The sequence below is a fragment of the Myodes glareolus genome, chromosome X, assembly GCF_982192425.1.
Source record: "Myodes glareolus chromosome X, mMyoGla1.1, whole genome shotgun sequence".
In the NCBI taxonomy this organism is placed as follows: Eukaryota; Metazoa; Chordata; class Mammalia; order Rodentia; family Cricetidae; genus Myodes; species Myodes glareolus.
The window spans coordinates 84,738,187-84,762,132 of record NC_142053.1 but is presented as its reverse complement, the minus strand read 5'-3'; the positions used below and the strand labels follow the sequence as shown (position 1 = coordinate 84,762,132).

Here is a 23,946-nt window from a genome sequence, read left to right as displayed (position 1 = left end):
TTGCAGCACATCTTAATTCCAATTTGTTGGACTGTCCTTTGTTATGTTGTTATTCACGGAACCCAGGGCTCTGCCACTAGAGCCTTCCACTTCAGTGTCAAGTATCTAATTGCTACAGGTAGCAAGTGGCGATTGTCAGATTCAAAAGTTCTGTGGTGCCTATTAGCATTCGAAAGAGCATGCTGGCTCCAGACCCACTCAGTACCTGGGGCTCTCTTCAGCTCTTTTCACCCTACCCTCACCCTAAACTTCTCCAGCTCATGGGCTTCCCCCCACCTGCTTCTCATTCCCATATAACCCTGCCATTTCAGCTCTCTTTTGTCTTTCTCTCTTGGCTCTGGCCCCCTCTCTGGTAGTCTCCTTTGTCCACACTGTCTTCATCTTCCTTTCTGGCTCTTCCCACAACCCCCACCTCCTCTCATGGCCTGGTCCACTCTGCGGGCTTTGTTTTGTCTACTACTTTCTGTCCCTGCCCTGGACTCTCCCAGATGCCTCTAGCTGTACTCTCCCTCACATCTACAATAGAAGCTTTCCCCTCAACCATACTGTTAGAAAAAAAATCTTAAGAAGAGCCTCTCCGCTGATGCAAAATAACTCCAATTAAACCAGATTAGACCAAATTAGAAATGCCGCGTTTAATAAATGCAGCGCTCTCGGGTGGCCATGGGAGCCTAAAGAGCCAGTGGGAGTGGTCCTGACCCTCCCTTGGGAGGGGTCAGCATTTGGCGGGCTTTCCCAGAGGTGGAGTCAGGCCCAAGGCAACTTCCAGGGGGTGGGGCCTGAGATGGAGCTTTCCACTTCAGTGATGCTCCATTGGCACCCCAAGGATGACTGCCAGGGGCTGGGTGATGCCCCCAACTTAATATTACATTCCAGACTCTTTGAATATAGGGGTGTAACAAGAAGCTGAGGTGATATTTATGACCAACATTTTAGGCTCTCTTCGGATAAAGGGGCGTTGACTCAAGTCTGGCTACTTCCTGCGGGCATGGGGTGAGGAGGGAGAGGGGAGAGCTGAGAGTTGACATGCTCACGCTCAGCAAGAGGAGTGACTGGAGCGGCATCCGGTTTGCTGTCATCCTGGAGTCCTCAGGCAGCTGCTTTTTGAGAGAGATGAGAAGGCAGGTGGCTAGGAGAAAAAAATAGTGTTATTATTGGTCCTATGAAATGGGGCTAACCAAGGGATGGGACACAATAGCAGATAAAAACAGATTTTAGTTGGCAGGTGTCCTTGATCCAAAAGAGCTCGTATCAATGGTGAAGTCCCAGGAGCTGGTGCAGGTGTTGGCGTTGTCTGGAGAGTGCTTTGTGAGTTGGTCTTGGCCCAGGCAGCAGGAGTGACCAGTAAAATATGCTTGAAACTGGCTGGGGTTAAAATAGGCTCTGGAGACGGTTAGTTTTTACTAGACCTGATTTTTGATACAGCAGTAGGACTTTTCCAGAAACCTGTGTAGTATCTGTGAGAGAACTGGAACACATACCTTGGAGTGGTCATGGTCTCAGTTTATATAGCTATCATATTAAATGACACAGACTCAAAGGCCGTGACCCTGAAAGCATCTGGGATTCAGAGAAGTGAAATAGAATGGGTGTGGGTATGCCGTGCTGTGAAATGACTTCAGAAAAGATAGTGACTTGGGAGTCAAGAGACCTGAGTTCTGAAACTCTGGGTTCTGAGGCTAAGTCACTAGAAAGCTTCAGCAAATGCTTCTCTAGATAGCATGGTGACATTATAAAATGAAGGGGTTGGTTTCAGAACCTTGTCCCCCACCCACTCCTGTATCTGCTCACACCCATGACATCTAGTTGTCAGAGAAGTCAGAATGAGAGGCCGCACTTCAGAAGCGTGGTGAGCACTGGGAAGACTATTTCTCCATTACATGGTGGCCTCTGGTGCCTCTCCTGGAGGTATTCCTGGTCAGGTGGAACTCCCTTCCTTCCTCCCTCATGAACAATGGGTCCTAGGACTTGACCTCAGACTGTCATAAACAGACACTAAAATCTGTGCAAAGAGCCAGGTCACATTTTACACAGATGAGTTAAGCAGAAACCAGCCCGGGGGTGTACCAGGCAGATCTAGACGTGCTGTCTCTGTGTTTCTGTCTTCACCCATGCACATCCACCTCTGTGTTCTGTGTATCCCACAACAAGCAAAACGGTTTGGATACAAGCTTGACTTTTTAGGGGTTAGACCACCTGGGAAAATAGGTCTCTTGAGTCTACTTTGACAAACTACACACACCCTTTCTTTTTGAAAATTTTTATCTATTTATTTATTGTGTATGCATAAGGATGTCTGTGCACCTGAATGTGTGAAGATGTTTACACATATGGAAACCAGAGGAAGATGCTGGGTGTCCTGCTCTATCACTTCCTGCCTTCTTCCTGGAAGACTGCATCTTTCACTGAACCTAGAGCTGGGTTGTTGAGCAGCAGGCTCCAGCATCAGCAGTCATCCTGTGTTCCTGCATCCAATAGTGCTGTGGTTACTAGCATATATATGCCACCTTTTTACTTAGTGTGAGTTCTGGGGACTTGACCACAGACAAGTCATTATGCTTGAGCAGCAAGCTCTCTTACCCACTGTGTGTGTCATCTCTCCTGCCTCACTTTTGGGAATCCTGTACTCTACTGTGACCACCAAGTCCCTACCTCCAAGCCTAACTAACTCAGAGTCAGTGGTCTAGTAAGAACTCTTTTTTTTTTTTGCATTAGGTGAATGTTTTTACTGATTTCTAATGCAGAGATCTGAAGAGAAGGGGAATTTTAAAGTGATTTGGGCTGGTTATAATTCACTTGGAGCAATGGAACTAGAATAAGTATCTTACTTTTCTGGGCTTTTTGTTGTTTTTCTTTTTCTGGAGACGGGTTCTCAATATGTAGGTCAGGCTGGCCAAATGCTGGGACCACAGGATCATTTCACCACACCTAGGTATATTGCTTCTAGTTCATGAAATAAAATAAAATTTTCCTCAACAGCTTTTGTTTATGGAGGTGGGATGTGCCAGTGTGTCTTAAAGGGATAAAAACTTTGTTAATGTGTATGAAAACAGAGGCAAATGGATGTTTGAGCTCTGCATAGTGGCATGAACCTGTAATACTAGCTTTGGGGAGCCTGAGAAGGATCGTAGGTTCTAGGCCAGTCTGGGCTAAAGAGCCAGACCCGGCCTCAAAAAAGTAGATTGTTTTGCTTGTATGGACATTGGACCTGAAAACAGTTGCAAGACTAGTCTCAGCTCCCGGATCTGTGAGAGACTGCAGGAAGTATCTTCCCTGTTGTGAGCCTTGGTGGTTCTTCTGTAAGGCACACTCCTACCCTCTCTGTAGTGAGCAGGGCTCTGAGGACTTTAGGGTTTGAGCCCATGTGAGGGATTATCTACTCTACCCCACCACCCTAGGGAAACAGTATATACACAAAACGTGCTTGTGCTCGGCTAGCCTCTGCCGTAGACCTTCAGGGTCTACTCTGCTCCATGTGAGCACCTGTCACTGGAAAGTAACTAGTGCCCAGGCTGGAGAGAGGCATCCCCAAATCAGCAATGAGGTAGGAAGAGGTAGATGAATATGAATGTCTGGATGGATGGATGGATGGATGGATGGGTGTGTGTGTGTGTGTGTGTGTGTGTGTGTGTGTGATACCTGTGGAGGCCAGAAGAGGGAATTGGATCCTCTGGGACTGTAGGTTATGGGAGACTGTGAGTCATTATGTAGGTGCTGAGAACTGAATCCCCGTCTTCTACAAGAACAGTCAGTGCTCTTAACCACTGAACCACCTCTCCCACCTTCTCAAATGAAGTCTTGGTCAAAATTCGTAAGAGACATGGCATTCTGTCCTACAAAGTGTATTTTTAAAGAAAACATTTGTGTAAACATTGCCATTCATGATTCTAAGAAGAACACTTATTATCTCTATTTACTGATAAGGATTTGATGAGAGCCTACCAGAGAGGGCAGGCTATTCAACTAAAGCCATACAGTAGTAGTAGTAGTAGCCACACAGAGCTAGTTTCTGAATTCTAAACTCTGTGACAACAAAGCTCCACACCCCCCACCCCGGCCAGACTCCAGGATAACTGAGCTGTTCAGTCCCTGATCTGTCCATTAACTCATGTAAGACTCAGTGTAACCCCAGGAGATAGCATTATTATCTTCCTTGTAGAGAGGAAAACTCACCTAAATAAAGTCAGAGTTGCTAAGGGGCAGAAAGGGGATGTGCAGCTGGCCATCTACCCTGGGAACCTTTACCTATTTCCTGACTGTATTTTAGGCCGTTTTAGGTCAGGCCAATGTTGCCCCAGTGGGGGTTTTAAAAGAAACATATTCTCTGCGCTGACTGTCCATTTATAGGCAGCAGGACAGCCACGCCAAGGCCCTTACAGACTGAATCCAGCATGGCTTCCTCTTCTAGGAGTGTGTGGCTACTGAGTCCACCTTTTTTTTTTAATGGTTTTTTGAGACAGGGTTTCTCTGTAGCTTTGGGACCTGTCCTGGAACTAGCTCTTGTAGACCAGGCTGGCCTCGAACTCACAGAGTTCCACCGGTCTCCGCCTCCCGAGCGCTGGGATTAAAGGCGTGCTCCCCACCGCCTGGCTGAGCCCACTTTTTAAGTCTGACAGAGGCAAGGTGTGGGAGTGCAAAGAATGACGTTTCTGGCATCAGAAAAACCTGCCTTGGCTTTGGAAATGCACTTCGTGACCTTGGGCAGCTCACAAACTTCTCTCCATGTCAGTGTCCCACGACTAAAGGCTGTTGGGAGAAGTAAATGAAATGGCTATATAGAAAAGTGAATTATATACTCTAAAGTGCTCTTGAAGGCTCGTTTTAATTGTTCCTTGTTCTATAGGGCTAAGTTCTTCTGCCCAGCCTGGGCAGAAGCGGCGTCTAGGAAAGGGCTTTAGAAATGCTAATGCCAGGCGTGAGTGACAGGCCTGGACAATGGAGGAGGGTGCTGTGAATGGGGCAGCCCAGGCCTGGGAGCTAGGCTCCCCACGTGGGAGCTGAGTGGGGGAGGGGCGGACTGGGCGACACTGGACCTGGCTGACTGGAAGAGACTGGAGCTGTCAGCAATGCTGAAGGGGAGAGGACTACCTGCTTGGCAGTGGTCGGGATGGGGCTCCCAGGAGGAGAGGGAGATTGGCCGGAGGAGCCCTGGGCCTGGAGCCAGAGGGTACAGACTAGCTGACCTGGAGGTTCAGAGGAAAGTGGTGGGGGAGCTGTGATGGAGGCCCTGGGACTGCGGCTGAGTGGGGGGTAGAAAAAGACTGAGGGTTCTGAGCTGGGCAACTCGGGGCCGGAGCCTCTGCTGTGGAGGTAGGAAGGGCAAGATAGTGGCTAGTTTCTAGACACAGCTGGTTTCTCGATACATCTGAGTCCTGAGGAAGTGACCTGGGAATCAGGCACCCAGGGCCAGAATGCCTTGCAGGTGGTATGCATGTGTGCTTGTGTGTGTGAAGGGGCAGGAGAGGGGGCGTCTTCAGCTCTGTCTTCTTCCCTCCTCTTCAGCCCATCTCTCTCCTTCCTCTTCCCCGGGCTTTCTCTCTTGCCTTCCCCTCCCCCTTCACCATGAAGGCTGTTTTTGTTCCTCCTCGGGGCCTAGCCCCCGAGGTGTGCAAACAGGAAGGACCTCTCCCCGGGCAGTGAGTAAGGAGGGAAAAATGAGGTGTTGAAAAGATGACAAGTCGCCCTGTCAGAGCTCACCTTGGCAGGGAGCAGGCGGCAGGGGCCGGCGGGTGGTGGGGGGAGGTCTGCCCTGGAAGACAGCCTACATGTGCCCAGAGCTAGGCAAGCGGATCGGCAACAAGCAGGCACTGTGTATGCGTTTGTTTGGTTTAGAATAGTCCACCCCTCCTATTCCCACCATCAAAGATCCCTTCCCTTCCTTCCCAGTGGGAAGAATAAGGCCAAGGGGCCAGCAGCTTCGTGTGAGATGGAAGGGGTGGGGGATAGATGGGAAGGGGCTGGGCAGGAGGCCCACCTCCCTCATCGAAACCTGCTATCCCACAGCCTCCTGGCTATCCTGCATCAAAGGCACCACAAACTCATCATGCTCTGACTTCCTTAAAGCCGCTCTCCACAGCCCCGCACTCTGTCCCTCTGCTGGGAGTCATCCAAGGCTGCTCCGTATCCCAGGTGGTTTCATCTCCCAAGCTGGTCAGTTTGCTTTCAAATCTCTCCCATATCTCCATTTTCATGGCCAGCACCCTATTGTAACTGCCTTCATTCCTTCACCCACCCACCCACCCACCCAGTCTTTCAATCTCTGCTTATTCAGCACCTGCCATGTACATCAAACTGACTCCCACTCTCACCGGAGGAGGTGGAGCTACTGGCTTCAGGCAGTGGTTTGTTTTAGGTGTTGTGTTGGGTATTCCAGACAGGGTTGCAGTGTGTACAGCCTAGCCTTGACCTTACGGTAACCCTCCTGCCTCAGCTTCTCAAATACTGCAACCACAGGCATGCACTACAGTGCCCAGCTTTCACAGTGATTTTGGAGCCAGCCTACTAGGGTTTGGGTTCTCATTCTGCCACCGTTACTGGGCTGTTGTTCAGTTAATCTTCCTATGCCTCCGTTTTCTCATGTGGCGAATGGAGAGCCCTGAGCTCTGAACTCAGGATTGAATATGCTGATGTTTAAAGTGAGAGGCACCCAGTATTCTATTAGCCTTGTTGTTTAAAATACGGAGTATGAGGGCTTGGAGAGATGGCTCAGTGGTTAGAGCACTGACTGCTCTTCCAGAGGACTCGGGTTCCATTCCCAGCAACCACATGGCCGCTCGCAACTGTCTGCAATTCCAGTTCCAGGGGACCCCGATACCCATGGCAAAACACCAATGTGCATAAAATAAAAATAGATTTTAGAAACTCACAATTGAAAATGTGGAGTGTGGCAGGACATGATGATAAACGGACTTAACTGCTGCCTAGAGGAAAGCCTGCCCGGGAGACAGACATTTGCAGCTGGAGACCATGGCCACAGATGCTTACAATCATCTTGTCAGGAAGTTAGCAAGACCAGTTCTGATTAAGGGTGCATTGGCTCCAGGATTCATGCCTGGCTCTGTTGCTTCTGACTGAATGACCTTAAGCAAGTCATTTCTCTTCTGATCCCCAGTGTCCTATGGATGACAGTTGGCACATTTGGGAAACTTCTTAGGTGTCAGGCCTATGTGAAGGCCCATTTGAACTGCTTCTTGGAAGCGGAGCTACTTTTAATCTAATTAGTTTCACAGATCAAAAAACTAAGGTACAGAGAGGTTAAAAGATCTGCCCCAAGTCACAAGGCACGTGAAACAGAGCTGGGACTTGCAGTCTTCTTGAATAGCCACTTCCTTGAGGAGTCGCTGTGGAAATGTCAAGGTATGATGTCCACAGAAGTGCCCAGCAGCCTGTCAGCCCACCCAGAGAGAGCCATCTTTTGGCTATGGGCTCCAGTCACTGAGTAAGCCCTGAGGCAGTACCAGAGGGCAGGCCAGAATTCTCTCGGTCAGAAGCAAACTCAAGCCTGGGCTAGTGGCCAAGGGAACCCATGAGGCTGTTTGAGGGTAGAGACTAAGTCACTTTAGGATTCCCTGGAGCTTCCAAAAGGAAGTACTCAATAAATACAGGAAGGAAACTGCCTTATGGAAGGCCTCCTATGGCTGTCAGTGCACTAGGTCCCCAAGTCCTCCTCCCAGACATTCCAGATGTCATTGTGCCTGTTTTCCTGATGAGGGAGTTGAGGCTCAGTCCATAGGACACGGAGATAGAAGGTGTGCACGTAACTGCGAGAATAGGAAAAAAACTCCTCCCATCAATGCTGAGCTGCAGGGGCTTAGAACAACCTAATTAGGCACAGAGGTGACCACAGGCTGCCACCTCACTGCAGCCAGTGAACAAGCTCCACCTCCGCAGAAGCAGCATTGGGCAGAACTGGAGGGTCATTGAATTTGCATATGTGGCCTGCACCTTCACTGACAACTCCAGCGACAAGGCTGGACAAGTCCCACCCTCCCTGCCCTAAAAGCCTGGGAAGACTCAAAGTTTCCTCTTGGGAACAGAGACCAGCAGGGACTTCTGACTCACCCAGTCCCTGATGAGACCTCAGGCCAGCTACTTTCAGCCCGGAGGCCTTGGGCCTTTCTTCTCTCAGTGCCTGAGTGCAAGTGAGAAGCTGCTGTGGCAGCCATGTCTAATCAGGCAGGGGCCCCAAGAGACAGAGGCTCCTTCATCTCAGTCTGAGGAGGGGTCAGTCTGGGGCTTGGGGAGGAGCCTGAGGAGACACAGAGTCCATCCAGTCTAGACCAGCCCACATTCCTCAGCTGGCCTGGAGAGGGTGAGCATGCTCAATGCTCAACCGGAAGCCAAGCTCTGCACCAAGGAGCCTTAGCTGCCGGCTGTGTTTGGTGAGCAAAGAGCCTCAGTGAGCAGTCAATTGCACAGAAAAGCAATATTTTGCTTCTTCATCCTCCTCATCCTCCCCACCTCCCCACCCCATCAAAAAACTCTTGATATTTTGCTTCAGATCAGGGCCAGCCATCAGGATTAGTCTTGCTAGATTATGAAGAGATGTGGGGTCTTTCCACATAGGGGGTGCTCATTTCTTTTCTCCCGAGACTTGGGCTCTGACAGGGCCCAGAGGGAGGAGCTACGAGAAAGGCTTAAGTGCCTGCCCATCCATTACTTTAGTGCAGCATCTAACTCACCCTGTGGGATCCTCATGGCCTATTTTGTCAATCAGACCAAGACTGAGGGCCTGTGCCTTGCTTAGGACGCACAGATAACTACCGTTGAGATGGCCTCAGGCTCGTGTCTCACAAGCGAAAGTCTTTCAACTGAGCCACAGCACGAGAAGCAAAGCTCCTCTGCGAGGCCTTCAAAGATGCAGGCTAACCATTGGCGGCCTGTTCTGCTTTCCTAAGGAGAGTCCCTCCTTGTGAAGGTAAGTCAGTGTTCCAGCAACTTTCTGTTTAAAAAAAAAGAAAAAGTCTGCGGAATGGAGAGATGGTTCGGCAGTTAAAAGCACTAGCTGCTCTTCCAGAGGACTCAGGCTCAATTCGCAGTATCCATATGGCAGGTCACAAATGTCTGTCACTCAAGTCCCAGTGGATCTGACACTCTCCCAAAGACCTACGGGGGAAAAAAAGCTTTCCTTCTCAGTCATGTGCTGGTTGAGGAGTATTTAAGAAATTCCCCCTCTCCCAGACACAAAGATCATTAAAATGACCCCACCAGTGAAAGAGAATCAGCACCAGCCAGCTCAGTGTTAGATTTCCCGGTAAACCTGTTGTGGACATACACAAGGTCTATCTGACAACCTGAGATTTTAGTGGCCCTGTTCTAGGCCACCTCCCCCTGCTTCTAGCCTATGTATTTTTATTCTAGTACCATGTATTTTTATGAGTCGAGGTCAACTGGGTTTCACTACTGCCTAGGAGGTTCGAATGTGCCAACACTTGTGATTTTCTGGGACCTTGGCCTTGTGGCTGAGAGTGCTTTCATCACTCCACCCCCTCTCCCAATCTCCTGACCATGCACTCCCCATCTTATTATTGGAGATCAGCTCAGAGAGTCTCTGCTCCAAGATGCAGGGACGCAAATACACATTGCATCCTATACTACCCCTCCAGACTTCCGTTCCTTCAGTTCCCTTTGCCTGAGATCCCTACCTTCCTGCCACCCTTCTTCCTTCTTTTCTCTGTTTCTGTCACATATGCATATGATTAAAAGAAATCTCAGTCTGGCTTGAAGGTTCTCGCTTTTAATCCCAGCATTGCAGAGGCAGACACAGGGGATCTCTGTGAATTTGATGCCAGCCTGGCCTCCATAGTGAGTTCTGAGCCAGGCAGGGTCTACATGGTAAAACTCGGTCTCAAAATAAAACAGACGAATGAAACAACCAATAACAAAAAAGAAGAAAACAAAGCCAAAAGCAAATGGAGTTGTCAAGCTTTCTGAAAAGCATTCAGTAAGCTAGAGGTGCAGCTCTATGGCACAGGGTTTGCTCCGCATGCCTTAGGACCCCAGCACTGCAGAAGAAAAGAAGAGGGGCCATGGGGATGACTCGGCAAGTAAAGAGCCTGCCTCCAAGCCTGGCAACCTGAGTTTGGTGGAAGAAGAGAATTGTCCCTCTGACTTCCACCCGTGTGCCACGGCACATGCATGCCCACACAGACACACACATGCACACATTCCAATACAAATGTAGCAAAAATCTTATAAAGAAAAGAAGGAAGAGTGGGAGGAAGGGAGAGGCGAAAAACAAAAGAAGGAAGCCCAAGCACACAGTAAAAAACAAGCATCCTCACTGCCTACCTCCTCCCCTGCTTCAGGTTCCGTATCTTTCCAGCGGTACTCTACAGCTGGCTAAGCACTGATGCACATAGATCTTTTTGTGACATGTGATCATTTGTAAAATGGCCCACTGCACTGCACCTGGTCTTTGTAGCTTGCAGCCTTCTGCAGACTGATACAGCAGTCTGGAGGGTCTCCCTTGCACTGGATATAGGCTGTTCAGTAAAGCCTCTGATGGCTGTGTCATGATTTATTTAGCTAGGCCCCCAGTGATGGACACTTAAACACTTGTTCATCTTGCAGCTACAAACAACACAACAATAAATATCCCTGTCCAAACAAACTGTGCTCTTGCTCATGTAGGAGAGATAAATTCCCACTAATGCAATTGCTGGGTCAGTGTGTGTGGATTTGAAATGTTAGTACATCTCACTGAAGTATCTTTCAAACAAATACAACCAGTTGACAACAGTGACAGCCTTAAAAGGGAGCCATCCTGCTCCCCTCTGTCCTTTCCTTACCTGTTCCCTCCTCAGGCCTGAAGCACAAGTGACCTCACATTTGGTGTCTGGGAGCACCAGCGCTCCTCCCAGCTTTGCCCGCCAGATGCTTTACCCTGAACAGAGTGTGCATCCGCCTCTGCTTCCCCAGGATGTCTCTGTCCTGTCTTGAGCCCATCTCCCAGTCTAGACCATGCGTTCTTTGAGAAAAGGATTAAACTCTATTCATCTTTTGTGAGCCCTGGTTGAACGCACCACAGGCAGAAGCTGAATACCTTTTGAACTAAACAAAGCTGAACACAGTGATGCATGCCTGTAATCCCAGCACTCAGGAGGCTGAGGCAGGAGGACTGCAGTGAGTTTGGTCTTAGCCTGAGCTACAGAGTGAGACCCTGTTTCAAAGCTCTGAAGGAAATAAAAAAATCCTAGTCAGTTGTACTCCAGCTTGCCACTGAACACAAGCATGAACCTGACTGAGCAGGCCTTGCTCGGCTCTTTTGCTCCCCGAAGACTGGCTGCGTGTGCCAGTGCCCCGTCTCTGCTTCTCATAGGGTTGGTTTCCAGCTGCATGCCCTTATATGTCCCCAGCTCTTCCGAAGGTGCCCTTAGGTACCGGGGTCTTATTCCTCTTTTTCCTGTCACCACGCAAGGTGTCCTCTTGTCCCATACTCCCAGGCTGGATCTGCAGTGTGCACCCGGTGATCTCTAAGAACCTGGCAGCACATAGCGCCTGTCACCAGAACACCTGAAGCAGATCTATGAGGTCCAGCTGGAGCCAGCTCAGGCTCATCCACATACAGTGGCTCCTAGCCGCTCTGAGACTCGGGCTGCTGGGGTTAAGACATCCTTTGCTGCCCCTCCTCCAACATCCTTCTGTTCTGGCTGCAGAATGTCACTGGCTTTTGGAGTCAGTTTCCTTGCTACTCTCCTTCTGGGATTAACAGACGGGGCCAGGGAAATCAATGTATGGAGGGGGCTGGAGGCGGTGGGGTTCAAAGAACCTCTTGGGATAGTGAAGTGTAGAGGCAGAAAACTGGAATGGGGAAGTACATGCCGAGCTCACACAGTGCCACCAGTCAGCAGATGCAAATGCCATGGCATTTGGAAAGGTGGCTCAGGGGCTCCACGACGCAGCTTCCTCTGTGTGAGGACTGTCCAAGGTTGGGGCACAGTGGACAATGTATTGCCATCTGCATGCAAGTCTGAGGCTCAACCCAGGCCAGAGAAAGGCCTGCTGAGGCTGGTGGGGGAACGAGGCTGAGAGTATGTTCTTGAGAGCCCGATTGGGTGGGGTCACATGACTCCTACTGGGCACACGTACACATACACCCCACCCCCACCCCCACTTCCACTGCACCTACCTTGGAAGAGCCATCCTTCCAGCAAAAGCTGCTGAATACTTTTGTTGAGTCCCGCATGCCAGGGCTATCAAAATCGTTGAAACACAGCTCTTAACCTGAAGAACTTACACAGGTGAATTGGTTGCTTGCTGAGTGAGCTTGCTGATCTGAATTTCAACCTTGGAACCCATAAAAAATGGAAAGAACTGACTCCAGCCAGGCGGTGGTGGCACACGCCTTTAAATGCCATCACTCAGCAGGCAGAGGCAGACAATCTCTGTGAGTTCTAGGCCAGCATGATCTACAGGGTGAATTCCAGGAACAGCCAGAGCTACACAGAGAAACTGTCTTGAAAACCAAAACAAAACAAAATGGACTCCATAAAGTTGTCCTCTGACCTCTAAATGCTTTGCACACATGCACCCCCCCACACACACACATCACACATACAATACTTTTAATAAAACAGATGGAACTAAGGGGTATCATAACTTTTTTTTCCAGAGGCTTCTTAAAGCATGAGTAGAATTGAGACAGGTATAATGACATTTCAAGATAGTGGTCCCTACGCACATGGGTGGAAAGGTTTTGGTAGAATAGAGGGTTAAACCCAGAGTGGTGCCTTTGCACAAAGAAAGGGCTTTATGATTGTGTAATCTGGGTGCCAGCTGGGGGTACCACCTCTGGAACGTAGCATGCTCTGGCAAGCAAAGTGTCTTAGGCTGCAACTCAGTGAGCAAAATTTGGGACTATTTTCTCCCTTTTCAGAAACCAAGGCCAGAAACCATGAAGTGAGGTGGATAGGACCTTCTGTGGATACATCAAATAACCTCTCAAAAAAATGACTGTGTTTCCCAGGCATGGCGGTGGAATCCCAGCACTTGGGAGACACAGGCAGGAGGTTTATTACAAGTTTGAGACCCAACTGGGCTGCATAGTGAGTTCCAGGTCAGTTGGGTTACAAAGTAAGAATATATCTTTAAAAAAAAATCTGCTCCATGTCTAGAGGCCCCTGAGGCTTACTGTTCTAGAACTTATGGCTCCAGGTACCAATAATGGATCTGCTATATTTTAAGCAGAAATCATCTGGCCATTAGCCACTTGGGATATTTTATATGACAAGGAACACAGCCATAAAAGTGGGCCTCCAGTGTCAACAGGTGTGCCACTGGGGCTTTCTATTAAAAATAACAGAAAACAGCTCAACATCAAAAATGCTGTATTGGAAGGAGGGCATGCCTGGAGGAGTCACCAAGGAGGCAGGGGAATCTCAAACAGAGGAACAGTACAGACAGACAGACAGACGTACAGACAGATAGACACAGCCTGCCAGTAGAGCTGATAGCCTGCTGCATCATCACCAAGGGCCCCATACTACTGTGTAGTTGCATTTCAATTGTATTTTAATAAAGCCTGCCTGAGGATCTGAGAGTGAAACAGCCCCACCGGTCAGCCTTACAGACCAGGTTATGGTAACACACACCTTTAATCCCAGTAGCCATAATGACGTATACCCTTAATCTCAGTAGCCACACTGGTAGCCATAGAAATCGGGTGGTACATGCCTTTAATCCCAGCCCTGGAGAGGAATATAAGACAGGGGAAGACAGCTCTCAGGGGCAGTTTCCTTCTGAGATTCCTGGAGGCAGGATTGCCATTTCAGACTGAGGTCGAGTTAAGAGCCAGTGGCTGGCTGTTTTGCTTTCCAGACCTTTAGGTTGAACTCCAGTTTCCGACCCTGAGTTTTTATTAATCGTGCATCACTACTGTGGCCCCAAGCTGTCATTGTTGCTTCTGACATCACCACCACAGCAAATACTTCTAGGCTCCTGGTCCTCACACATCCCACTCCGGACTTCAAGGCCTCGGAACAGCACCCTTGGCTGGTGCTCTCCACTTGAGTCTGAAGCTGCTCAGGGCCCCAGAGGCACAGGTCCGGAGTCTCTCCCCAGACTGCAGTGGTGTATTTCTCCAGCCAGTAGGGGCCCTCTGGCACCGGCCAGCATCCCCTCTCCTGAACTGACTCATTCTGCCTAAATTGGAAATGTGGGTCACTGTTATACCATGGGAAGGATACCAAGGGTGCTCCTAAAATACTTTCATGTGGTACCACTCAGGGCATAGAAAAGGTTCGTGGCAAGCCACCAGAACGCACCAAAAGAGCCCTATTTTGCTATACTGGGCTAAGGCCGAGAAAGACCAATGAAGAAGGAAGCTGTAGGTCTCAGCCTGAGCAGCTGCAGAAAAAAAAAGGCTTCTGTTACGTGGGAGAAGACATTTCTGTAACTATATGGGTTTTTTCTTTATGCTGGCTACCAGCTAGCACCTATGTGTGATCTGTCTGAATGTATGAGTGTATACCACATATGTGCTGGGTGTGATCAGAAGTGGGCATCGGATTCCTCAGAACTGGAGTTAGAGATGATTTTGAACCACTATGTAGGTGCTTGAATCAAACCTGGGTCCTCGACAAGAGCAGTAATTGCTCTAAGCCCGAGTCATCCCACTGGTCCTCTCTCTTGGCACGGTGAGGCTTTCCATTAAGCCTCTACATACTATTCTATGACATGCTTTTCTTTCTCCTTTAATAACATTATGTCTTGAACATCTTCCTCTATCAGTACTTGATAAAACTTGCAACCATTGCATAGCTTTAATTCCAGCCTACCCAGCTGTCAAGAGACTGGGTACAGCTGACCGCTTGCTGCTAGCACACTGCTCTCTAAAGCTGCTGCTGCAAATGTGGATCAACTGCTTGTGTCTTCTCTTCTGAGCTGAAACTAGATATGATCAGGAAGACAAACTATTGTTTTCTAAAGAACAGAGCATGTTTCTCCGGTGTATTCATTGACCCGTCACGGAAGCGCAGTGAGGCTGAAGGGCTGAAGACTAACAACAGCCAGGCTTTTGGAGTTATAATGAGTCTCCTCCCAAAACTGTTGGTAGAAATAGCAGTACAGTCACTCAAGACAGCAATGTGACACTATCAACTTGGTAAAGATGCTCAAACTACGGCATGCTGATCTTTCATTCCCTTGTACTTACTGCTAGACAAACACACGTGCACAAAGGAGTACCTTTCTATTACCTTCAGTGCTAGTGAGAATCTAAACATCTACTAAAAGGGTTAATGTAAAAGAACATGGGAGTGAAAAAGTCAAGCTGCAAAACCAGAGCATACATTCCACCAACTATGTCCATTGTAGAAACAAACCCAGCTGTTTGTGGGAACACACACACACACACACACACACACAGAGAGAGAGAGAGAGAGAGAGAGAGAGAGAGAGAGAGAGAGAGAGAGAGAGAGAGAACATTTCTAGAGATAGAGCCAAGGAATTCACATCATTTTCTCGGTAGTGCTTACCTCAGTGGATGAATGAAGGAAAATAAGGTGTGAGGAATTCACTTGTGTCTGAGTTCTGTTCTAAAGATGGATTTGAAGCACCATGGCCAACTGTTAAATGAGTTTGCCCTGGCTGTCCTGCAGCACCCTGTTGAGGCGTCCCTATTAGTGTCACTGTGTTAAGATGTGTAACTGGCATTCAGATCATTTTTTTTTACCCATTCTGCGAGTTTCCATCTTCTTAAAGGTGATTTGAACTTGTTCACCCCCACAGTTTGGATTTATTTTTTTACCAGTTTCTTTGTGGGTATTTTGTCTCTCCTCTTTCTCTCTCTAGTCAATCTTTTCCACACAGAACACAATTACACACCTGATTCCTGTTTCTGAAAGAAGGTGTTTGGTGCTCTGATGAACATTTCTAGTGAAAACGACAGTTTTTCTAGAGCTGATAAGAATTTATAGTTACCTGGCAACACCGTTTCAGACAAAGCCCAAACGATGCCATTGTACTGTGCCAAACCAAAAGAAGAACTTTAATAAGCTGTTACACCACTGCAAATACAGGAACATTAACCCATAACATGCAACGAAAGTGATTTTTTTCTTTCCAACGTATTTAACAGATAAACTTGACATCAACAGGTCAGTGTAACATAGTCTACAGATCAAATATGATTTGTTTCAACTTTCAGGTTAGAAAATTTATGTTCTTGCTGCAATCTCAAGTAGCATTTAGAAAGTTTAGTTTCCCCTTTCTATCTTCTAAATGAAAGAATGATTTTTAAATGTAATTGCACGCAACCATTTTCACATTGGAAATAATCACAAGGAATCAACACGTTTAGTCTAATTGACCAGATTCATTGCCAGTGTTAATTTTGAAAGCGGGCTCCTGTAGTATTGTGGGTGTTAGATAGGGAATTAGCCAGGCTAAGAGTGATGCGCCTTGGCCCTTACAGTGGGGGAGGAAACATGCAGCGGCACACTGGGCAGGTGCCGGACTTCTGAAGCCAGATGGACACACACGGCTTGTGGAAATAGTGGTGGCATGGTAGCTCGGTTGCCACCTCCCCCTTCACATATTCACTGCAGCAGATAGGACAGCACATTTCCTGGCCCACGGCACCATGATCTTCGGTGACCAGGATCTCAGGAAGTGCATCAATGCTCTCCTTGCTTGCGGGTGGGTTAGCCACCTCGACATCAACGGCCAGAGACTCCAGGTGAGCAAGGGCAGTCTCCATCGCCTGAGCCAGGCGCTCTTCAAGGGCCATGTAGGTGAGGAACTGCGGATCCACATAGGAGATGGCTTCCGCCACCCCCAACCCATCTGCAAAACCATCAAACAGGCTCCAGTCCACTTCTAGGTCTTCGCTCACACTGGAGTCATCTTCCAGGTTGTTGTTGCCATCCAGCATGAACATCCCAGGCTGCATCAGCTCGTGGCTGGATTCGTTTTCCCCCTCACTGCTGCTTTCATTCTCATTGTACCGGAGCCAAGGAATTTCTCCTTCTTCCAGAGAGGCCTGCTCTTCTTCCTGAAGAGACGGTTCTTGTACTTCTTCGGGATAGCCACTGCCACTGCTGCCAACACTGGTACTGGCAAGGCTCCCAGCTCCGCTGGTGTTCACACTCCCTTGAGCTTGCTGAGGGAGTTCTTCCCTTCCTGGCAGAGGCTCCCAGCTTTCCCCACTGGAAGACTGGGGTTGTTCCCGGTTTCGATACTTCCAGTGCAGAGCAGTCATCCACTCTTTGTCACTGTCAGAGTCGTCTTCATAGTACCTGTAGTAATCATCAGTGTATGCCCAGAAGTCAGGGTCAGCCATGGTTCGCCGCCGTCTGGACACCTTCTCTGCTTTCGCCTGCCCACTCCTGTTATCCTTCTTGTCTTCAGGATACTTCAACTCACAGGAGCTGCCTGCACCCTCATTTCGGCCTCTTCTTGCTAGGGCCTCTGCATGGGCTTCCTCAGCAGCAGCACTGGCAGCATCTCTCCACCTGGGAGTACTAGGTGGTACATCGTCATCATCATCAGTATCAAAAAATACTTTTGGTTTCACGCAATTTGGAGTAGCCACATTCCGGATTTTTGGTCTCACCACCGGTTCCTCTGCGCTCTTTGGGGTGGCTCCTCCCCCCCCACCACAAATACTCACAGGAGCCCTGCTAGGACGTGCAGGTACATTCTGCCTCTCTCTCTCCACATTGCTGCTACCCTTTGGAGCTGCCCTGCCTTCAGCAGAGGCCATCTGAGAGGCCATGCCATTTTGCTTCAAGAACTCAGCTCTGGTAGCAGAGCACCGTGCAGCAGGGGGCGGTTCTACCTTGCCACGCTCCTCTTTTACATCCCGGCGACCACTAGAGAAGCGAGGAGACCTTGCCCCCTTCTCTACATCATCCTTAAACTTGCCAGTTTTCCCTCGCACTGGCAGTCTGTCAACAGGCCCAGCCCCCTCCTCCTCACTATCACGGGCCCCCAAAGTGTCAATGTGTCCATAAGCCAATCCTCTTCGGCTCCCTGAGGCCCTGTACTCTCTTGGAGGATACCTGGAATAATCCTCATTCTCAACATTCATGTTGCTTCCTGAGCTCTCCGTGTCATTCCAACGACGACGTGTGCTGGCAAATGGTGACCGGCTCCTCTTGGTTTGACCGGGGGCTGATCTGTGCATTGGGACTTCGGATGCTGTACTTCTTGGGCCGGCAATCCTTTCCTGCTGGCTCGCGGGTTGCCTGAAACTGACAGAAGCATGCCTCCTTCCATAACCCCTGTCTGCACCGGACTGATACCCTCCTGCTGATATGGGCCGAACAGGCTTGCTAGATTCCTGACCCATGGCTGACTCAAGAGTTTCCAACAGATCTGGGACGCAGGTGCAAAGGCTCTCGCTCCCAGTTCAGAACTAAGGAACAAGGAGATCTAATTTTCCTTCAGTAGGCAGGTACAGGGATAGGGGCCCTTTAACATTAGTTTCACTGTCTTCTAAGGCCTGAGGTAGCATTCCAGTGACTGTCTGGTGTAGACCTGGAACACATTTGTAATGTTTGCAAAATGATTACAAGGCTGGGTCCGCGAGAAAGCCAGACTTTAGTGAAGAATAGGACAGAATATGTGTAAGTGTGTGAGTCGGGGTGGGGGGAGGGGGTGACTGAGTGCTTAGAATGTAGACGTGCTGTGGAAATATGGGAAGAATAGAGCCTGCTGCGAGGTTGGCTTTTTTTTTGGGGGGGGGATAGTTTTCTGAGAACTGCAGATATTGAGAAGAAATACGATTTAGAACAGAACTGAAAACATAGTTCACTGTGTATGCACAAGTGCCAGCGTCTGTCAGGAGAGAGACAGGTGGATAGGGAGCCAGCAGTCCTGCAATGCAGGGATTTCTGGAGGGGGGTGGGTGCTTGTGGGTAGGAAAGGGACAGGAATGGGTGGGGCATCTTTAGAGGGGAAGGCTGTAAGCCTGACAGAAAGGGGAGGGTCAGCCCTCCTGTTCCGTCTGGCAGCTGGAACTATAGAGGGAAGCCTGCATGTCACAGGCAAGGAAGTGAAAGGGCATTAGTAGCAATGAGGAAAGTGTCTAAGAGTCAACGTGGGAGGCAACAACGGGCAGGGAGAAAGCCCAGAAGATATATGTGGCGGATGGACTAGCAAGGCCAGCAACCAAAGAATGCTGGCCTATGTTAATATGGCAAATAGGAAGGTGCAGTATGGAGCAGACAGAGAATAGGAGAAAAGAACATTTGAGAAGAGTGTGTGAGCCAGCTTCCTGCGTGGACATGTATGTAAGGCAAGCAGTAGAAGGATGAAGATGCCTTTACATGTGTGTATATAGCAGACAGGGAAGATGGAGGCCATTTCTGAGGGGGGGAAGAAGAGGAGGGAGGGGGAGAGGAAAAAGAGGGACAGGAAGGGAGGGGGAAGAGAGAGACAGAGAGAGAGAGAGAGAGAGAGAGAGAGAGAGAGAGAGAGAGAGAGAATAGGCACTCAAACATGGGTCAGAGGAGGAGGAGAGGGAAGATTCTAGAGGTAGGAGGTAGGTGAGGGGAGAGGAAGGAACTAGAGGGTGTGCGAGAGGGTGTGCGTTAGCCTGTTTGCGCATGCGCAGAGAAGGGGCTCGCTGGAACCTTGAGGATGCAGGGACAGGGACCAGACTGCAAAGGTTTGTGTGTGCGTGTGTGCGTGCGTGCGTGCGTGTTTGTGTGTGTGTGTGTATGTGCGGGCGGGAGCGTGTGTGCCTGTGTACGCGCACGCGCGTGCGTGCGACACAGAAAAGGGGGTGCAATGTCATAATAAGAGACAGGAATACGTTATCTGCTCAAAGGGCAAACCCAAATCAATGTGGCAGGTCAAAAGAAAGAAAAGCGTTTCGTGTAGAACCCTGATTTTCCCTGAGAATATTGTTTATCTTCTAATAATTCTTTTCGTGGGCACATTTTGTACCTAAAATGTTTAGCCATGTGCCATTAGACAAAACAGCAGCAAAATGGGGGAAGAAAGGCCAGAGAGTGCTCTGCAAAGAGGCCAAGAGCATTGCAAGGAGAGACAGGTAGGAGTGGCAGAGGGCCGCGACCACCAGCCCTCTCTCAAACAGCCATAAAGGCCATTCGGGCTGAGGCCATAACGGAAGGTAGGAGCTAGACAGAAAGGGATGCGGTCCCCAAAGAGGCCACGGGCCTCGGCATGTGGTTAAGTCCCCTCCGCCCCACCCCGCGCCCAAGACGAACCCGCAAAGGGGTCATTGGGATTCTGCCCGTGCCCATTCGGAAATCCTTGCCCACCCGTCCGGGCTACTGCAGCAGGCTGCCTGGCACTCACCTTCCCGGCCAGTAGCGCGCTCGGAGGGGCAGAGCTGTGGGACCTTCGGACGCCACCACCACCGCGGCTGCGGCTCAGGGTCTCGGCTCCTCCTCCGCTAAAGAGCACTAGGGCAGGCGGGGACTGCGGCGGCGGAAGTGATTGTGACGTCAGCGCGAGTCCGCCCCCTTGATGTGGCGGGGGCGGCTGCTGCCCTCTGCACATCCCCGTGGGCTACAAAACGTTATTTCGTTGGAAACGCTCTGATTTTTCAGGGACACACACACGCAGCGAGAATTGTAACGGCACTAAGAAATGCTAAACATTTGCCACCTTCCCTTCAGTTTTCTCTAATAAACTGAAATCTGAAGATTCTGGTGAATTCTAAGACGATAGTTAATTATATTACTATATCACATCTTATGTTACATGTTATGGTCTGTCTGGGGATATTAAAATATAAAGCAGTATTCAGGGTTGCAGTAGAAACGTCAATTTTTTTTTTAACCTGGTGTTTGAGGCAAATTGAAAGTATTTGCAATGAAATCTGGTACTCTCGTCACAAAACCAGACTTACCTATCCAGAAAATAATTCATTACACACAACACGGGTTCACATTTTGTGACCTGCACCACATTCTAAAGTGTCGCAGCTAGCCAAGTGTGGTGGCGCACACCTTTAATCCTAGCACTTGGGAGGCAGAGGCAGGTGGTTCTCTAAGTTTGAGGCCAGGCTGGGCTACAGAATGAGTTACAGCAAAGCCAGAGCTACCCAGATGAAACCCTGTCTCTGAAAATCAAAACAAAACAAGGCCCAGATGAGCCTTTCTTGAACTCTTTAAATTGAATGGACGTTGAGAACAATCAGTGTGGAGTTCCTGAGTTCCCAGCAGTAGCAAAGCTTTGCTCTTACAGGAAACGCATGTGGTAGAACAGTCACAAAAGACCTCAAGGGGGACAATACAAACAGTATGGGTGATTCCTATTAAAAGAATACTATGTCCACCTAAGGGGGCAAAATCCAACAAGGGGCAAAAAGCAAGGAGATGGTGAGTAAGAGCAAAGAAAAGAGAAAATAGCAACAACAAACGGGAGCAAATTCACACATAACAGCGTGTAGTAAGGACTAGTAACTACGTAAAATCAAATTCAGACTACATGGTGCCTCATGTTTTTGATGCCAGAACTCCAGAGGCACAGGCAGGAGGATTTCTGTTTTTTCCAGGCCAGCCTGGTCTATACAGAGACTTCCAGGACAGCCAGCGTTACAAAGAGGGAGACTGTCTCAAACAAAACAAAATTTGGAGCATTTCTTTTTTCCCCTTTTTCTTTCTTTCTTTTTTTTTGTGGTGGGGAGAGTGGGGTGTGGGAAGGGATTGTTCTAGTTATTGTCAGACAAGCTCTCATTATGTATGTAGCTCAGGTTCACCTTGAACTTTGTAGGTTGCTCAAGCTTGCTCCATTAAAAGTAGCAACACTAATCTACAAGTAGAGAAGTCAAAGTAAAAAGTGCCTAAGAGAACATAATAGCTGTTTCAGAAAGGACAAGAGAGAATGATCACAAAATGTAAGCACCAAGTAATGCAGTTTCAAAATATGTGGAGCCATTGCTGTTAGGAATACAAAGACACCAGGAAGTGGATGGCTGTAGTGAGAGTCTTAACCCACACTGTTTGTGCTGCAGACAGATCAAACGGACTTCCAAATAATTAAGGACATAGGGAGACTGACCAGTGCAATTAATAAGCCAGGGCTAATGTATATGCATTTTGGACTCAAGAGGATTCATTTTTTTAATAGAAAGACTCTATTTTGAACAGAAAACAGTATAAAACACATATTTGAATTCATCTGTCTCACAGACTGAGCACCTTTTGGTTTCTTTCAAGCTTCAGACCCTCTACTTTTGAAACAAGGAAATTATAGCTGAAGCTTTGACGTTATCCGATTCCCCTTAACTTCTTTCCTTAAATGAGAACCATTTGGGAGCTTGTATTTTTCTACTTATTTTCTAGGTCCTACATATATTTCTGTACACACTATGCATTATTATTTCTTTGTTTTAAATTAGGTAAGTCATCTTCAAATTTCATGAAATACTATCATTGAAAATTCGGCAATATTGAAACACGTAGCTCTGAGTCATGCATTTTAACTACTGAGTGCTATTTTATCAATTACTTAACATGGTATAACTAGAATACTCTATGGTAAGGAATTCCATTGCATGAATTATGAAATTTATGTATCTCTTTCCCTACTGTTGGAGTTGGATCATTTCCATCTAGTGAGATTGTGAGAATTCAATGACCATCTTACTATATGGCTCCCTGTGTCTTTTCTCCAGGGCAGTTTTCCACTCAACCTATGGTTGTTTTGCAAGTTTAATCTTCTCGACCCTCCAGGAAGTCTCACTTCCCCAACAGGCTACCCCTGAAGAATATTGCTGCTAGCATCTCATAGATGCCTGCTTATCCCAGTGAGCTGGTCCAAGCGTCAACATTTTTAACCTGTGCTCTGGTAGGGAAGGGGATTTGAAAAATTGCTCTGCTCTGCTCTGTGTACACACATTTAAGTGGGATTTCTGGGTGAAAAGACATGTAGTAGTCATCCGGGTGTGGTAGTGAAGGCCTTTAATTCCAGTGCTCTGAAGACAGAGGCAGGACCCTCATGAGCTCCCAGCTAGCCAGGGCTACTTAGAGACACCCCATCTCAAAACAAACAAAAAACCAAAACCAAACTAAAAAAACGTAGCAGTTATTTACTGATAAATAACAAATTGTCTCAAACACATAACACAACATGCAAACATTAATTATGGCACAGTTTCTGTGAATGGAGAAGCCAGACATTGTTTAGTCACAGCGCATCGGGCTTGAGTGTATAAGGATGAGCTCAAGAGCACTCTCATCTGTGGTTGGCGTCTCCTTGAAGGTTCAGTTGGGTGGGGGTGGGGGTCCACATGACAACATAGATGTTGTCAGGTCTCAGAAAGCCTAGGTCAACCTCTGTGTTGACTGGCAGGTTGTTATTCTTGTCATGTGGATCTGTTCATAGGCTTCTTGGTCTCCTCACAGCATGGCAGCTGGTGTGGTGGGTGGTGGTGGTGGTGGTGGTGGTGGTGTGTGTGTATGTGTGTGTGTGTGTGTGTGTGTGTGTGAGAGAGAGAGAGAGAGAGAGAGAGAGCGCTAAGATAGTAGATACAGTCTCTTTTTATAACTTACTCTCGGGAGTGACATCTCGTCATTTTTTTCTATGTCCCGTTTAATAAAAAGCAAGCCACAGAATCTGCTCCTTTCCTGTATCAATCTGTAGCCACAGCTGTTCACAGTTTTCCATCATTATCCTCTACTGTCCATGAGATCAATAATGATACCTCGCCTTTCATTCCTGATACATGTGATTCTGTTTATTCTCTTATTGAGGGCTTAGTAGTCTTGAGGATATTTCCGAAGACTCAGGTTTGGACTTGTTTTCTTTGCTGTTTATCTACATTCAATTTCATTGCTTTATGTTCTACTTTTTATTATATATTTTCTTCTGCTTACCTTGGATTTAATTTGTTTTTTCCAACAGTACAGACCTAGGTTTTAGATGTTTCTTACTTTCTAATATGTATATTCAATGCTACAAATTTCCCTCGAAGCTCTGTTTTTGCTGCAACCTATGTATTTTGGTAAATTGTGCTCTTTCATTTTC

The 23,946-nt window shown here is 48.2% G+C and overlaps 1 protein-coding gene and 1 long non-coding RNA gene across 3 annotated transcripts; both read right to left on the bottom strand.

Moving 5' to 3' along the window:
* Positions 1-610: 610 nt before the first annotated feature.
* Positions 611-8,223, bottom strand: LOC125389437 (uncharacterized). Its single transcript, XR_007228455.3, has 2 exons — positions 8,062-8,223; positions 611-1,129 (listed from the first exon to the last, which is right to left on the bottom strand). It is a non-coding gene; the product is annotated as an uncharacterized LOC125389437 (long non-coding RNA).
* Positions 8,224-15,959: 7,736 nt separating this feature from the next.
* Pja1 (praja ring finger ubiquitin ligase 1) lies at positions 15,960-20,414 on the bottom strand. 2 transcript variants are annotated; one of them, XM_048417844.3, is made up of 2 exons: positions 20,269-20,414; positions 15,960-18,194 (listed from the first exon to the last, which is right to left on the bottom strand). In XM_048417844.3, exon 2 carries the CDS (start codon positions 18,125-18,127, stop codon positions 16,409-16,411), a length of 1,719 nt encoding a protein of 572 aa, XP_048273801.1. In that variant the 5' UTR covers positions 18,128-18,194; positions 20,269-20,414; the 3' UTR covers positions 15,960-16,408. The 2 variants fall into 2 exon arrangements, with proteins under 2 accessions (XP_048273801.1, XP_048273800.1); XM_048417843.3 differs by having other exon boundaries at positions 15,960-18,480; positions 20,269-20,396.
* Between the last annotated feature and the right edge of the window lie 3,532 nt (positions 20,415-23,946).